Source organism: Artibeus jamaicensis, unplaced genomic scaffold, assembly GCF_021234435.1.
Source record: "Artibeus jamaicensis isolate MK-2021 breed Jamaican fruit bat unplaced genomic scaffold, CSHL_Jam_final contig_470, whole genome shotgun sequence".
Lineage (NCBI taxonomy): Eukaryota > Metazoa > Chordata > Mammalia > Chiroptera > Phyllostomidae > Artibeus > Artibeus jamaicensis.
Window position 1 is genome coordinate 1,491,351 of NW_026521849.1, and position 17,389 is coordinate 1,508,739.

The 17,389-nt window shown below is 45.7% G+C and overlaps 2 protein-coding genes across 5 annotated transcripts in view; one reads left to right on the forward strand and one right to left on the reverse strand.

Annotated features, from left to right (window-relative positions):
- Positions 1-429: 429 nt before the first annotated feature.
- THAP8 (THAP domain containing 8) lies at positions 430-9,985 on the reverse strand. The gene is given in 7 exon segments (XM_053667597.1): positions 430-687; positions 1,672-1,806; positions 1,809-1,995; positions 2,261-2,370; positions 8,422-8,506; positions 9,215-9,284; positions 9,928-9,985. Coding segments are annotated over 7 exon segments (903 nt in total).
- The window catches only part of WDR62 (WD repeat domain 62), a 47,539-nt gene continuing 40,099 nt past the window's right edge, over positions 9,950-17,389 (forward strand). For 2 of the 4 annotated variants that reach the window (XM_053667614.1, XM_053667615.1), the window contains exons 1-3: positions 9,950-10,160; positions 13,379-13,470; positions 14,334-14,396. In XM_053667614.1, coding sequence (XP_053523589.1) covers positions 9,984-10,160; positions 13,379-13,470; positions 14,334-14,396 — 332 coding nt within the window. In that variant the 5' untranslated portion in view covers positions 9,950-9,983. Of the gene's footprint in view, positions 10,161-13,378; positions 13,471-14,333; positions 14,397-16,887; positions 16,939-17,389 lie in introns of those variants that run through there. The other 2 variants (XM_053667617.1, XM_053667616.1) reach the window with 2 other exon arrangements.

Consider the following 17,389-nt stretch of genomic DNA (forward strand, 5'->3'; position numbering starts at 1 on the left):
TCCAACCCACATACCTTCCAGGGCTTCTCATCATCTAGGTCTCTACTCAAACGTTGTTTCCTTAGAGAGTTTTATTCTCAAACACTTTTTTTCTTCCCTGTTCCATTACATTTTCATACATTCTTAATGCACTTATCATAATCTAAAATTATCTCATTTATTAGGTTACTAGTTCATCTTCTACTCAAGCAGAATGTAAGTACCATGAAGGCAGGACTTTGTCTGCTGTGTTCCCAGCTCAGCATCAGTCTTGGCAAGGGATTTGAGAGGCTCTTCAGAAGCAGGTACAATTGTCTCCAAACAAAACAAACCTTGTTCTGTTTTGAAGTTGTTTTACTGACTGCAAAGATTTGAGCTGAGGGTGGCAGGTACCTGGTACTGAAGGGAGTCAGGCTGATGGGGGTCTTGGGCCCAACTTGGCTCTAAGGTTTAAGGGGACCCTAGGAGAGTGGGAGCTGGGCCCTTGAGAGAGGCATTGCTACGTCCAAGGATGGGTAAGGGGGATGGACCAAGTCTCTTCCTCTGTCTTCTGTCATCTGTCCAGTAACATCTTTCCTGGTCCCTAGCACTGGGGGTCTGAGAGTCTAGGAGCTCAGGCTTGACATGTAATATGGGAAGTACAGGACCTTGGGCAAAGGCCACAGTTATGTCGGGCTCTCCGCAGATGATGGTGAAGGCCTGGGATTCCTTAGATTCAGAGGAAAGAAGTGGTAGAGATGGAGAACACAGGGGAGTGAGGAAATTATAAGGAGCAGGGAGGCCCAGGTGGGAAGTGGGTTTCAGGAAAAGGAGCGTGATGTAGGCAGAGAGAGAGAGAGATGGGAAACAGGGAAGCAGACGTGAGAGCCAGAGAGAGATTCATGGAGAATAAAGAAGTATGGGGAAGCAGAGAAAGAGGTGTGGGGTGACACAATCATGGAAAGATAGATGTAGGAGATAGGAAAAATGTAGGGACAGGGAGACAGGGACATCAATATGAGAGACACAGCCCTGGCTGGTGTGGCTCAGTGAACTGAGTGCCAGACTGCAAACTGAAAGGTCACCAGTTCGATTCCCAGTCAGGGCACATGCCTGGGTTGCAGGCCAGGTCCCCAGTTGGGGGCATGTAAGAGGCAACCACACATTGATGTTTCTCTCCCTCTCTTTCTCCCTCCCTTCCCTTCTCTAAAAATAAATGAATAAGACTTTTTTAAAGAAAGAAATGATTTTAGATAGGGTACGGGGGACTCTGGTAGAGGGGTCACAAACTCAAGCTCTATAAGGGCCAGACAGGGACACTCCAACAGGAGCTAACAGAAGACACCTGGTTTGAATCCTGGCTCTGCAAGATACTGGCTGTTTGACTTTGGACAAATTACTGTGTCATTCTGTGCCTCAGCTTTTTCATCTGGAAGATGGGGACAAGTATAAAAATCATAGTGAATTTTCTGTAAGTTATTAACTCTGTGTCTGGCAGAGAGTAAGGGCTTAAATATTAATAAGCAGAACAGCCACTACTTTGCCAGATTAATTTTTTTTCCCCAAGGAAAGCCCAAAATTTGAAAACATGGGTGGAATGTTCTGATTTTTAAATATTGGGCTCTAGCTTAAACAAAAACACATGTTGTGTGGGTCAGGCAGGTCCCATGCACCCTTCGTAGCAAGCTTTTCCTGTGCAGCTGTGCAGGTTGCCTGGAGCTGTTCTTGGCACTGCTGCAGCCTCTGCACCTTCTGAAGCAGTGCTCCCAGTGCGTAGCCCAGCTCAGCCTGCAGGTATTGGGAGGGGACTCCAGGGTGAAGCCCTGTGGGAGCCAGCAAAACACTCTGGGTGGAGGGGGTGTCAGGAACAGGGTAGCTGCATCCTCAGAGTCCCCTGATGCTGGCCCCAGCACCACCAGGTGTTCACAGCTACAAGCTAGGATGTCTGGGCCAGGACACAGGGATGTGGACTCCTGTGGAGGTACAACTGGCTTCTGGTTGCTTTGGGAGACAAGGCATGGGGGGAGTGGGGTACGTCTGGGTGAGACTCTAAAGGGGCTTTCTTCAGGAAGGGACTATGGGTTGGGGGGTTCAGACTCTAAGGGAGACTTACCTCAGGTAAGTCCAAACCTTAGGGAAGAACTTCCTTCAAGAGGGAGGGCTGAGAGTAAGGCTCCAGGAGGTACTTCCCTACAGACAAGACTCCACAGTTACTTCTCAAGTCAGGAAGGCAGGTGTGGAAGGGGCAGATGGTTAGCGTCCAGCATTAGGACCACTCCATGCTAACCATGGCAGATGGTGCCCAGAGAATATGGAGGGTACAGAATCTGGCTGCAGGTAGCACACGCCCCAGTGCCACTGGAAGCAGGAAGGTGTGAAGTGCTTACTGCACAGGTGCTGACGACCCATGCACTACAGCCAGGCCATCCTCCACTGGGAACCTGCCAGGTAGTGGGGTCAATGATATCAGGTCCAGCCCCACCCCTCCCTGTGAATGCTCACACCCAGAGTTCCTTTGGGGTCCAAGCCCCTGCACCCGACCCCCAAGATCTCTGTGCCTCCTACCTATATTGCATTTTTCCACTCCACCTTTTAACAGCATCAACCTGCCTATTCCACCTCATCTACCCCTCCCATCTAGCCTCCATCCTCTAGAGCTGGGTTTTTGCCTCCTTCTTGGTCTTCCTTCATGGGTGGGGGGGGGAGGGTTGTAAATTATTTAAAGAGATTTCAGGAATATCACCCAAATGCAGGATCTGGACCTCACTCTGAAACAGATCAGTCTGTAAAAACACATTTTTTAATAATTTTATATATTTACTTTTAGAGAGAGGGGAAAGGGAGAGAGAAAGAGAAGTAGAGAAAATCAGTGTGTGAGAAAAACATGTATCGGTTGCCTCTCACATGCCCCCAACTGGGGTCCTGGCCCACAAACCAGGCATGTGCCTTAACTGGAAATTGAACCAGAGACCTTTTGGTTCACAGGCCAGCACTCAGTCCACTGAGCCACACCAGCCAGGGCTAAACAGTTTTTAAACAACAACAAAAATAATCTGATTAAACAATAGGGAAAGAACTGGAATAAACATTTCTCCAGACTTCCGCCAAGATGGAGGCATAGGTGGATATGCCGTGCCTTCTCACACAACCAAGTTTAGAGACAACTAAATATTAGCAACAGAAAACACGGCCAGAACACAGAAAATTGAACTTTTTGGAAATCTGTTAACAACAAATTCTTCAGCCTGACCAGTAAGGGGCGAAACCAGCAGCTGGTGGAGCGGGGTTGCACAGGAAAACTCAGTCAGACGGACTCAGGTGCACGGAATCCAGGCGCGCGGAATCCAGGCGCAGGGTTGGACCTAGTGAGCAACTGAGCGAGCTACCGAGCGAGCGACCAAGCGAGTGACCGCGGGGGAAACAGCGGAGGAGCAGGGCTGCGGGTTGACTGTGGTCGCGCATTTGTGCACGGATAGACACGCGAGGGAGTGGGTGATTGGACTGGGCCCCAGTGGGTCCCTGCGGCAAGCGGCAAGCAGCAAGCGGCAGCGGAGGGCTCCGCCATTTCCCCGCTCTGACCCCACCTCCACATACAGCGTCATAACCCAGTGACTCTGAGTGGCCCGGTGAACCACCTAAGGCTCTGCTCCTCACCCAGCTGTGACAAACAGCAGAGGGGGTCGCCATTTACCCGCTCTGACCACGCCCTCACGTACAGCATCACAACCCAGCGACCTGGGAGTCCAAGGATTCGCTCCTCACACTTAAAGGGCACGAACAGACCAAAAATGGCTCAAGAAGATCTCAAAGCCCCAGAGCCTATAAATCTAAGCGATGAAGAAATAGCAAAACTCCCAGACGCCCAGTTTAAAACACTGGTGATCAGGATCCTCACAGAACTGGTTGATTATAGCCACAAATTAGACAAACATATGAAGGCAAAACTAATTGAAATGAATGGAATTGCACAGGACACCAATAGCAATGAAAAGGAAACTGGGACTCAAATCAATGGAGTGGACCAGAAGAAAGCAAATAATGGCCAAACAGAAAAGAGTCAGGAAGCAAGAATTCAAAGAAATGAGGAGAGTCTTAGGAACCTCCAGGACATCTTTAAAGGCTCCAACATCCGAGTTATAGGGGTACCAGAAGGGGGAAAGGCACAGCCACCAGTGGAAAACTTATTTGAACAAATAATAAAGGAGAATTTCCCCAATCTGGCAAAGGGAAATAGACTTCCAGGAAATCCAGGAAGCTCAGAGAGTACCAAAGAAGTTGGACCCAAGAAGGAACACACCAAGGCACATCATCATTACATTAGCCAAGATTAAAATGAAGGAGAGAATCCTAGAAGCAGCAAGAGCTAAGGGGACAGTCACCTACAAAGGACTTCCCATCAGACTGTCAGCGGATTTCTCAAAAGAGACCTTGCAGGCAAGAAGGGGCTGGAAAGACGTATTCCAAGTCGTGAAATCTAAAGACCTACAACCAAGATTGCTCTATCCAGCAAAACTTTCATTTAGCATGGAAGGACAGATAAAGTGCTTCTCAGATAAGATCAAATTCAAGGAGTTCATCATCACCAAGCCCTTATTATATGAAATGTTAAAGGGACTTATCTAAAAAAAAGAAGTTAAAGAAACATGAACAGTGAAAGGACAACAAACTCACAGTTATTAACAACCACACCTAAAACAAAAGCAAACTAAAAGGACAGCTAGATCAGGAGTGGAAACATAGAAATGAAGATCTCAAGGAGGGTTAGCAACAGGGGAGTGGGAGGAGGAGATGGGGGGAGAAGGTACAGAAAATAAGTAGCATAGATGATAGATAGAAAATAGATGGGGGGGGCAAGAATAGTATGGGAAATATAGAATCTAAAGAACTTGAGACACATGGTCATAAACTAAAGGGGGGGTAATGGGGATGGGGAGGTAGGGTGGAGGGGAATGAAGGGGGGAATAGAACAACTGTAATGGCATAATCAATAAAAATAAATAAATTTTAAAAAGATACCTTTGATTAACTTTACACGAAGTTGCAAATGGAAAACCAATATCAATTCCATAAATAGAAGTAAACTGTAAAAAAACACTGAATACTTTTACTCGCTGAGGCCTATGAGGCTTGCTGTCTGTTAAAAAGGAAGAGTAAGGAGCCCTGGCCAGACAGCTCAGCTGGTTGAAGCACTGCTGGTTGAAGCGCTGGTTGAAGCAAAAGTTTGTGGCCTCAATCGCAGTCAGTGCACACACCTGGGTTGCGGGGCACATATGGGATGGAACTGACCAATGTTTCTCTCTCACATTGATGTTTCTCTCTCTCTTTCTCCTCCCCTCTCCAATCCCCTTCCACTCTCTCTGAAGTCAATAAATATATTCTAGAATGAGGATTTTTTAAAAAGGAAGAGTAAGGAATGATAGAGAGTGGGGAACAATACTTTCTATACGAGACAGGGTAAATTAACTCAGCCACATGACCACAAAAGAGTACTATGCAACTCTAAAACAGACTGTGGAGGGAAAATAAGTAGCATAGACAGTAGATAGAAAATAGATAGGGGGAGGGTAAGAATAGTAGGGGAAATATAGAATCTAAAGAAATTGAGACACGTGTTCATGAACTAAAGGGGGGCATGGTGGGGGAGGGGTGTGCAGGGTGGAGGGGAACCCTCCGTGTGCAGGGGGGAAATAGAACAAATGTAATGGCATAATCAATTAAAAAATGTCAAAAAAAATAAAACAGACTGTGGAGGACTGTAGGAACTGACATACAATCATTGTCAGGCATATAGTGAATAAAGCAAGGTTCCAAATAGAGAATATAATTTTTTAGTTACTGTGGTAAGTGAATAATGGTCTCCAAAAGATGTCTATGTTCCTGGAACCTATGAATATTACATTTCATGACAAAAGATGTGATAAAGTTAAAGATCTTGAGATGGGAGAATTATCCCAGATCATCCAGATTGGCCTTAAATACAATACCACAGACAAAAAAAGAAGAAGGTGATGCAACCATGGAAGCAGAGATTGGAGTAATGTGGCCACAAGCCAAGGAGTGCCTGTGGACACCAGAAACTGGAAGGAATATGTAACAGATTCTCCTTTAGAGCTTGTCAGGGAATGCAGCACTGCCAACACTTTGATTTTGGCTCAGTAAAACCAATGTGGACTATGAGACAATACTTCCTGTTGTCCTAAGCCACCAAGTTTGTTATAGCAGTCACAGGAAACTAGTATAGTAATAAGGATGAGAATATGAACATATATTCAGATTTGCTTGTATTTGCATAAAGAAACACTGGGAAGAACAAATAAAAAACTAACAGAGGCCACCAGTGCGGAGGAGCTGGATGGGATGAACAGAGGTGGGGATGAAAGCAAGACTTCTCAGGCAACAGGCAGAAAGAGAGGGGAAGTGGGACAGAGTGGCAGCTGGTGAAAGACGACAGAGGGCTGATCAGAGAAGAGATGGAGCACCCCAAGAGCAGAACCTTAGGGCCCACAGCCAGGAATTCTGTCTTCTGCAGTCCCTTCAGCCTTGGTCTGGGATCCAAATGCTCTCACCAGCCTCATTCTGGACACACGTAGGAAATTCAGTGTAGCAGCACTTCCCAGCCGCTATGCTGGGGCAAAAACAACTCCTTTACCTACTCTCTTCTTTCTTACTAACAAAACTCTAACTTTATTTGAGGCCATAATATGCCACGCTAAAACACTGTTTCTGGCATTCCTTTGCAGCTATTTGTGATGACAACTAAGTTCTGGCCAATGAATAGTTTCGTGTTTGAGACATCTGGGATGGTACCTTAAATGCAAAGGGGTTCTCAAGTGGAATCAGAGCATCTTGAGGGGCAAAAGAGGATAGTGAATATAATTTTTTTAAAAAGCTCTTTCTAATTTGGTCTTGCTCTCATTTTCTTTTGTTCCTCTGAATGGCAACATTTATGATGGGCAATAGCCCTCTCAAAAAATCTACTTTAAATGAACAGCCAGTGTCCTTTTTTCATAGAATACTTTAATCTTGTTTGTCTTATCTAGAGCATGGAGTAATATACACTGCTAGAAGCTCTTCTTTTCTTCCTTACTAACCCAAAATTTCTTCAGGGCTGTTAAATTCCCAGATAAAAGACTACATTCTTGCCCTGGCTAGTGTGGCTCAGTGGATTGAGCACGGGCCTGCAAACCAAATGGTTATTGGTTCAGTTCCCAGTCACGGCACATGCCTGGGTTACAAGCCAGGTCCCCAGTGGGGGTGTGTGAGAGGCAACCACACACTGATGTTTCTCTCCCTCTCTTTCTCCTTCCCTTTTCCTCTGTCTGGAAATAAATCTTAAACACACACACACACACACACACACACACACACACACACGCACACACGCCATTTCCCAGCCTCCTTTGCAGTTGGGGGCAACCAATGATGACCCAACACTGAGTGAAGTTTCTGAGAAGACTTTGTAGAGAGGGTTGACTTAGATTAGACCTGGGTCCTTTGTGCTCTTCCTCCTTCCTTTTTCTTCCTGCTGAAAATGTTAGGGCATGATGGCTGGGCACTGGCAGCCCTCTTGGATGAAGCTATATGCTAGGGATGACAGAACAGAAAGATAGGCCCTTCATCACTGACAGTTGTGGGAGCCTCCACACCAGTGCTAGTCGGCCAACCTCTGTACTTGTTTTATATGAGAAAAATAAATTCAGAAGTAGATTGTATCATTGTTGAAAATATTTGCTGCCCTTCACACGTGAAAACTACACATCTCTACTCCCTTCACCTGAGGCTTGCCATAGACTTGTTTTGGCCAAAGCAGTGAAATGACATGGGCCACTTCTAAATATTCAGTGTAGCAGAGTGATGCTCCCCACTATCCAGAAAACCAGTAATATTCCATACAGGGGGTGATTACTTCATCCCGAGTCTTCAATTAAGATAGAGTAGGGCCATGAATGACCTGCAAAGCACATAGTGTGAGCAAGAAATGAACCTTTCTTGTAATAAGGCATTGAGACTTTGAGTTGGTTACTGCAACATTACCATGATGCTTCCTACACACCCCATAATTTGTTGAAGTCATTATTATTTCAGGGTTTTGTCACTGCCATCCAGATGAATTTCCTAACTGAACCCCTACCCCACTAGAGCTGACTGGCATTTGTTCCTGAAGGCACCTAAAACAGAATTGTTTCCTTTGGCTGCTGGGCAGGCTTTTAAGTACCTTGGCAGTCACTTCCCTGGTTATGTTTCGTCTTGTTTCTACCTAGCATCCATGCCCTCTCCTGAATCACCTTTAGAAATTGCTCCTTACCCAACCCGCTCCTCACCCAACTCTTAGCTAAGAGGCTTCTACAAGACTGACTCAGGGGTGGACCTTGAGGTGGAAATGGACTAGTCTGTGAGAGGAACAGCCTGGCAGCCACTAGTGGGACTTATACAACACAGACATAACCTGATTTTTATACTCACCTGGCTGCTAGGTATAATTGTCATTCTCATTATATATGTGAAACACTTGGAAAAGTGCCTGGCATACAGTAAGTTATTGTTGTTGCTGTAAGGGAGGCAAGAATGGAAGCAGGGAGAGCAGCAAGCAGCTACCACACCACAGTGTCTTGGTAAGGGATGATGGCATGGTCCTGGCTGGGTAGCTTGGTTGGTTGGAATGTCATCCTGATGCACCAAGGTTGGTGGGTTTGAGCCCAGGTCAGGGCACATAGGCGGTACCAATGAACGCATAAATAAATGGAACAGCAGGTGGATATTTCTCTCTGAGAGAGAGATGGATGAATGATGGCTGGCTGGACTACACTGTGACAGAAGTGGGCAAACTGGGAATGGGGATTTTTAAAAAATTTCCTACTAGTTAAGATTTCTGTATTTGCATTTGTAACGAAATTGCCAATATGTTACAGTTCTTGTTGTGATTGTTGCAGGGTGGTTGTGTGTTTGGGGGGTAGAGTCAAAGGATGGGTTAATAAACAAGATTGGGGGCAATGGTATTAAAGAAAAGAAAGGATTATGGATGATGCCCAGATTGTGTATTTAGTTCTTCAATTTTGACCCCTTGCTTATCCATGAGCTGTCAGGGCAGGAACAAAATATGCCAGGCTCTTTTGTGTCCAGCAGGGTCACAAAGAAAATAATGTCTCTTCGCCCTGCTAATCCCACTTCTAGAGACTGCAAGCTGGACCAGGTGCGGAGAAAGGCATTTACTTTCGGGCCCCAGCCGCTGCAAGCCCCATTCCACTATTGTGATCACTTGTAGAACCTCACAGAGCGGTTTTCGGCTCGCAGTAGGCCGGCTGTGTTGGAGCAATTCGGAAGCCCGGCTGTCCAGCCCAACAGAGATTTTCCCTGTCTGCGGCAGTAGCTCTGTGGTCATCGGGAGCCGCCTCACCCCGCCCCGCCCCGCCCGCGCGCTCTCCTCCAGCCTCTAACAGAGGGACTGTAGCACTTCACGAGCCTTGGTAGGGAAGAGAGCGCCTGCGTACTATCTGTCCAGCCGGGTTACCACAGCTACGCCCTAGTCACAGCGAAATAGCTAGCTGTACGTCTGCTCTCAGTCACTGCGATTTTAGCACAGGTTCGCGCAGAGGTGGAGTCACAGCATTCCAAGCCCTAGTCAACTCATTAGTCTGTTTCGGCTCCGCCCTAGGGTAAATCCGGGAGACTGCCACTGCGTTGCTAGTTGCTCTGGGGAACTCAGCAGAAAGCGGGATGAGGCGGCTTTGGTCTTAGCCACGTAAAAGTTAAAACCAGTAGGTTTCAGTGATTGATCAAAACGCAGATTGGACGTAACCCGCCGCCATTTCTTAAACCTAGCTGTAGCTCCACCCCGCGAAACACTCCGCTCCTCCTCTTAACCTTCATTGGTCAAAAGCACCATCAGGCAGCCCTGAGATTGGCCACACCTGCAGATACCGCATCCAATGGGTGGCGGCGCCAGCTTTCCCGCGGCGGTTCGTTATTTGCGTAGTGGCGGTTGAGGCGGTTGAAGAGTGAAACGGTAGTCTGGCGCCTGTGCGACCATGGCGGCCTTGGGACCTGGAGGTTGTGTGCGGAACGATGCAGTCGAGAAGCTGCCATCTATTATGGCGGGAATTCCAGCGCGGAGGGGCCAGTCCTCCCCGCCCCCAGCTCCCATGCTCTGCCTCCGTCGGCGGCCGCGACTCCCCGCGGCGCCCGAGGACTCAGTGCAGAACCGGGTGAGGAGCTGTCTACCCTTCCCTGTCCAGGTCCTTCCCTTAGATCTTTGATCCCGCCTGGCTTCTGGCTTTTAGCGCTCAGACCTAGTTGCGCCCCTCAGCCCTGCCCCTCTAGTCAAGGCTCCCTCCACTTTCGGGTCTCCTCCTCTCTCGGGTACTGCGTGTCATTACTAGCCCCGCCTCTCAAACCCTGGCCCCACCCTCAGTCCATGGAATATTCCTGGGTTCCTCTGTGGTCCTGCTTTCCTGCATGTGTGCCCCTTCAGTCTTTAGACGTCTCTCTGGGCCCTTCCACTTTTGTTGACCTCGCTCCGGCTATGTCTTTAGGGCCCTGAGTCTTACCCGCCCCAACTCTCCCTCAGCTCTTCCCTTTCTTCCCTCTCACCCCCTGCCTTCTCTTTCGTTCTCCCTTACCAAGTGGAATTCTTATTCCTTATCGCCAACCTAAATTATGGGGAGAGTGTGAGTAATTGTAAAACCTCAGCAGTGCTGCGTAGGGGGAGGGCTTACAAAAGTCCTGAGACATAGACAAAGGAGATGATTTTAGAGTGAGTGGAGGGAATTCCATTGCACAGCAGCTATTTTAAAAATTGTTCTCCAACTCTCTGAGCCCCAAAGTATGCTTTTTATAAAATGGAGAAAATAACCATGCCATGGAGTTGCAGTGAGATGAAATGAAATTGTATGACCTGCTTGACACAGAGTCCGACAAAAGATGGATACATGGTAGATGCTTGTGGATTCCTTCTGCACTCTGATTATATCACCCACTACTAGCTGGGAGGCCCTGGACAAGTGACCCCTCTCTGTCGTACCTCCCTCACCCTTCTTCTGAAAAAGGTTAAGTGAGGATTAAAAAAATATTTTTTAAAAAAGGTTGAGTCTCATTGTTCTGCTGTTTTCTTGAGCAACGAAGCTCTTTCCCGCTTCCCAGCCTTTGCCTTTGGTGAGTCCTTTGTGCTGTTTGCCTCAGTCTACCTGGCTGGCTCCTCATCCCTCAATTCTTAGCCTGATTATCTCTACCAGAGGCCTTGAACTCCAGCCTAAAACAAACATCCATCTTAATCTCCCACCCAGCTACCTATACTTCATAGCCTTTTATCTTGTATGTTCCTGAAAGTGTCTTGTCAGCTCTAAGCTTTCTATTATGTAGAGGAATAACGATGGCAACTTCAAAGAAGCAGTATAGCAAGGTGGATAAGGGCATAACCTCTGGACCCAGACTGCCTGGGTGTAAACCTTAAGCTATTCTTCCTGTTACGAACTTTTCTGTACCTCAATTTCCTCATCTGTAAAATGAGGATAATAGTATAAATATTCCCTTATAGAGTATTTGTGAGGATTAAGTGAGCTCAACATACCTTAAGCACTTAGAACAACACCTGGTATGCAAATACTCTTATTAGTAACATAATTATACTGTTATGATTGTGTATTTTAGGTTATTGGTATTATTTATTTATTTTCCTTGTTTGGTGGTGCAGAGTCCACCTGGCTTGCAAAAGACCTAGTCTAGAAATGACTAGTTATACTAATGCCCAGTAGTGCTGATTGACAGATAAAAAAACATGAGTGCCATTGCCTGGTTGCTTGGGATAAAGTCCTGGCACTGCTCTTTGTTGGATGGGAAATCCCTCCGGGCCTCTGTTCCTCATCTGTGAGATGAAAATGATGTGGAATGACCAAAGCACAGGGTTATTATTAAATAAGTCAACACAATCATAGTTAGCCAATAAATGTTAGCTATTATTGTCCCATATTTGCCCTCCATTTCTGAGGCTAGGTACGTGCTTGAGAATGTTTTACTTTATAATGATTAGAAACTAGCCTGGCCAGAGTGGCTTATTTGGTTGGGCATCAACCTGCAAACCCAAAGGTCACCAGTTAGATTCTAGGTCAGGGCATATGCCCGGGTTGTGGGTTTGGTCCCAGTTGGGGTGTGTATGGAAGGCAGCCGATCGATGTTTCTCATCCACATCAATGTTTCTCTCCCTTTTTCCCTTCGCCTCTCTCTAAAATAAAAAAATTGAAACAAAAAATTTTAATAGAAACTAGTCTATTCAAAATATGAAAGTATGCAATTCTATGAGTCCATACTCTAAACTGTCTGATCAACCATGATGGAGACTGGTGCATTTAACTTACTTTGCTTAGAGAGTTTTTCAATTTAAATGTGACTGTTCACGTTTTTCTTTACTTGTTGAACCAATAGACTATAAATTTGATGAGGGAATGGAGAGTGTCCACTTTTGCTGCTGTGTCTCCTCCCCTGCAGGGCCCAAAGTGCTGGCTTTGGAGCCTGACTAACTGGGTTCGTATCCCTACCTTGCCACTCTGCTGCTGTGGGACCTTGGACCTCAATGTCCTCCTGTAAAAGGATGCTGATAATAGTGCCTTTTTTTTTTTAGGTTGATGTAGAGTTTCAAGTCTTTCATCCACACAGAATACTTAGAAATTTTTTCAAAGGTCACCTTCTTAGTGAGGCCTTCTCCCCTTCCCCTGTGCTTCTAATTTCCTTCCCTGCTTTGCCTTTCTCTTTTTTCTTTTCTTTCTTTCTCTTTCCCTTTCTCTTCTCTTTCTCTCTCTCTCTCTTCTGTTCTTTCTTCCTTTCTTTCCCCTCCCTCCCCTCCTCCCCTCCTCCCCTCCTTCCATCCTTCCTTCCTTCCTTCCTTCCTTCCTTCCTTCCTTCCTTCCTTCCTTCCTTCCTTCCTTCCTTTTTCTCAACCAAGGATATGTTTATTGATTTTAGAGAGAGAGACATTGGTGTGAGAGCAAAATATTGATTGGTTGCCTACCGTATATGCCTTGCTTGGAGATCCAACCTGCAAACTTACGGTGTATAGGACAACATTCCAACCAACTGAGCCATTCACCAGGGCTGCTTTGTTCTTCTTTATTGCTCTTATCATCACCTGGTATTTATTTTACACATTTTTCCTGTTTACTTTCTTGGAATATCCTCCATCCTATCACTCCCAGAATGTGAGCTCCAGAAGGGAATGGATTTTTTTGTCTGTTTTTCTTACCATTCTATGTCCTTCACCTGGCACTGTTTATTTGTCAAAGAACTGTTGAGGAAAACAAGGGTTAGATGGAGGTAGATGACTATAGAAGTTTGGTGAGTGTGTTCAATATAACAGGAACAAAATGAATTCCTGTTATATGCCACATGGGGCCTGTGGGGGCAGGTGCTTTTGACTTGAGCGTTTTCCCTGCAGGTGTCACTGGAGAAGGTGCTTGGCATCACAGCCCAGAACAGCAATGGCCTAACCTGTGATCCCAGCACAGGCCACGTAGCCTACCTAGCAGGGTGAGTGAGTGGATGAGCCTCAGCTTTTCCATCTGTAGAATGCAGATAATAGAATGTGGAATGCTGCCTATCTTTGTGGGCTGTGGAGAGAATTCCATGGCACTATGAAAGCCTTATTGTGACTGCAGGTGGGAGGTGGCAGCGATTACAGGAAAGACAGCCAGGATTTGTGTCCCACCTCTACCATGTGCCCCTTTCTGAGCCTCTGCTTCTATGTCTATAAAAAAGAAATAGTGATACCCTTTTCTTAGATAGTTGAAAGTACTGAAGGACATTCTGCCACTGTTTATTCCAAAAATACTGATGTAGCCTGATACAGTTCTAGGTTCCAAAGAGAAACCCCTTAACCCTTACAGGGCAGGGCAAGACCCATGGTCATTTCTGATGAACAGTTATTGAGTCTCAGGGAAGTAAGCAGTTCAGGATAGAGGACAACAGCAGGCTCTTGAATCTGACAGATATAGATTCACATTCCCACTCTGTCCCAGACATACTTGGTAGCCTTGGACAAAGGACTTCCCCCCTCTGGGCTTCAGTTTCCTCCTCTGTAAAATGGGACTAAGATTCCAGACCTTACCTGGCAGTTGTAAGGATTTAAAGAGATAATGCACATTAAGTATTAACCCAGGGCCTGGCAGGAAAGTTTCCCAAGAGAAAGTGTCTGTTTCTATTTAAGAACATGTTTTAGCAATAATGTGAAGTGCCTTAGAATTCTCAGCATAGACACCTGGAAAAGGAGGTGAACAGAGAGATTCTTCTGCTCAGAGGGAACCTTGTTTATCTGTGGGCTTCTGCTGGAAACGGGATATCCCTTGACCTTAATACTCCCCTCAGTTTGGGCACATTTTCTTCTTTCTCCCCAGCTGTGTGGTGGTGATTTTGGACCCTAAGGAGAACAAGCAGCAGCACATTTTTAATGCTGCCAGGTAAGCTGGGGCCTGAGCATGGGCAGGGGTGGGACCATGGAAATACTCATGGTTGGATGACCCCTTCATTCACTCACCCATAAGTATAAGTTCAGCAACATTCAACAAGTTTCTCCTCAGTGTTAGGTACTGTCCCATGTGCTGGCGACACAGCAGTGAACAAAAGAGATGAGAATCTCTGCTCTCTGTAGGGCTGATAGTTCAGCAGGGGAGATAGACTAAGCCAATTGGCTAGCAAGCCCACTGTAACCACTGCTATGGGGAAATGATGAGGGATGTGTTAGGGCAAATTTGTAGGCACAGAGTAGGGGAGAAGCCATATCAGAGGGCTCTGGAAATGGTTCCCTGAGGCTGACACCTGCAGGAAGTGAGGGGGTGACCTATGTGAAGGTGAGAGGAGAATGTTTCCAGCAGAGGGAACAGCAAGGGCAAAGGCCTGGCACTGGTTAAGAATCTTGGCTTGTTTGAGAAGCAGTGAAGGATCCATGTGCCTGGAATGGAGGAGTGGGTGAGGGGGAGAGGAGGGTGGAACAGGCAGAAGCCACATCACATGGGCCTTGGGGAGGGGGGTTGGATACTGATTGCAAAGAGAAGCTATTACAGGGTGTTTATAGACTAGGGGTATGCTTTCCAGCACCCTCAATCTCCCTTTTCTGTTTTACTTTTCACCACAAAATATATTCCTTTGTCATATGCTATCTAATTTCCTCACTAATGATACTACTGTCTATCTGCCTTCTAAAGAGTGAGCTCTATGAGGGCAGGGACTTTCTCAGTGAATTTCTATGTCCCTTTCACCTAGAGCAGTATCTAGCATTTTGCTGACGCTTGCTATTTCATGAATGAATGGGATTTAGAAAGATCCCTCCAGCTGCCAGTTTATTGGGGAAGGCCCTTGGCCCTGGGTAGGCCCAGCCTGGTGCCTGGGGTCTGCTTTGTAGCTGATTGATCACTGTGTCATCTGGCAGATGGCATGGAAATGGTCCCCTCTCAACCATTGATAGGTCTGGCTTAGGAGGTGGTGTGGCCAGTAGAGGTTGTCACTCTGGCTGCATTTCAGAGTCACTGGACTGGTCCTCACTCTCAGAGACAACTTGATCATTGGTCTGTAATGGGGCCTGGATATTGGCAAATTTAAAACTTTTTATATTGAAATGATTTTAGACGTAAAAATATTACAAAGTGTGTGTATACCTTTTACCCAAACTTCTCAAATATTAACATTTTACCACATTTGCTTTATCATTCTCTCTTCATATACATAATAATTTTTTTCTGAATCATTTGAGAGTAAGTTGTAGACATGACATCCCTGTATCTCTGAATACTTTGGCTTGTATTTCCAGAAAAAAAAAAAATGGCATGGTCCTTCTACCACAGTACATTCAACAATATCAGGAAATTAAAATTGGTACATCACTACCATCTACTTCTCATTCAGATTTTACTGTTTGTCCTAAGAATGTCCTTTATAGCAAAAGGATTTTGTCCAGAATGATGCATTGAGTATATTGTCTCTTCATTCTCCCTCAGTCTGAAGCACTTTCTCCAAAAGTCAATTTCTTCTTGACTTTTGTGACCTTGACACTTTTGAGGATTATAGGCTAGATATTGTAGAATGTGCTAACACTTAGGTTTAGCACATACATAGATTTTCTCATACATAGATTAAGGGTCTGCATCTTTGGCAGGAATGCTCAGAATGGATTCTGTGTTCTGCTCAGTACATTCTATCAGGAAGTTCATGATCTCCCATGACTGATGGTGTTTACTTTGAACCCTGGGTAAAGGTGGTATCTCTCAGGGTTCTCCTCTGTGAAGCCTCTCTTTTTCCTTTTGAGATTAAGTGAGTATCTTAGCAGGAGCTTCTCTGAAACTTTGCAGCTATTACCCTGTTCTTCGCCAAACTTTTACTCACTAGTCTTAGCATGGCTTTGAAATTTTTAAAAATCTCCCCAGGGAATTCTGACATTCAGCCAGGACTGAGGACCTCTGGCCTAGACTCCAGGGCTCTGCCCTGTCTGGTTAGGTAACCTTGGGGAGGGGACTTCCCTGTGTTAAAGTCTCCTCGTCTCAAAACTGGTTAGTGAGAATTCTGACTTCATTTAATATGTGTGAAGAATCAGTGTACTGATGCCTGTATAATATTTGGTGGAAGTTTGGGCCAAGGTCGAGGCACATGACAGGTTAGAAGTACCTGCAGACAATAGAAACCCCACAACAAACATGGTTTAAGCACAAGGGCATGTTCTTTCTGCATATAAGTCTGGAGGTGGGCACCCAGGGGGTGCTCGTGTCTTTGTGGGCCTTAAGGACCCCACTTCTGTCTTGTGGTTCTACCATGCTTATTGTGAGGCTTCTGTTCACGAAGTTGCCACTTGAGTGAAAATGGAGTTCTAGCTGTCATGTCCTTTTTTTCAGAAGGGGAACAAGTAGGAAGCAGGGCAGAATTATCTTTGAGAAGCTCATCTGGAAATTACACACAGCACCTCTCGTTGGCCAGACTAAGTCATGTAGCCATACCTGTGTAGCTACAAGAGAGGTGAGGAAATGTACACTAGCTGGGGACATTGCCATCCCACTTAAAATTAGTATTCTGTCAGCAAGGAAGAAGGGGTGAGTGCCTATTAGGTAGGCAGTTTGCCTTGTCTGCTGATTTAGGAGCAATGGGAAGCCACCAGAGGTTTGAATTGATGATGATAAATGTTATATGAGATTGTGAAAGTCTTACTCAGAGGCATTTATTTACTTAGTTATCTGCACACCAGTTTACACATGTGAGGGAGATGATTACTGAATTGTTAAGGAACAGATTTAAAAACAGTGTTAAAAGAGGGAGAAAAAAACAATACAGTCTGGGAATAGTGAAACCTGTTGCCAAAAAACTTGTAAATTAGTCTGGTCATTTAGTTGTTTAGGGTAACTGGAAGTATCAGAAAAAGAAGTTGGTTGTTAACAATGGGCTTTCAAGAACACCTTGAGTGATTGCATGG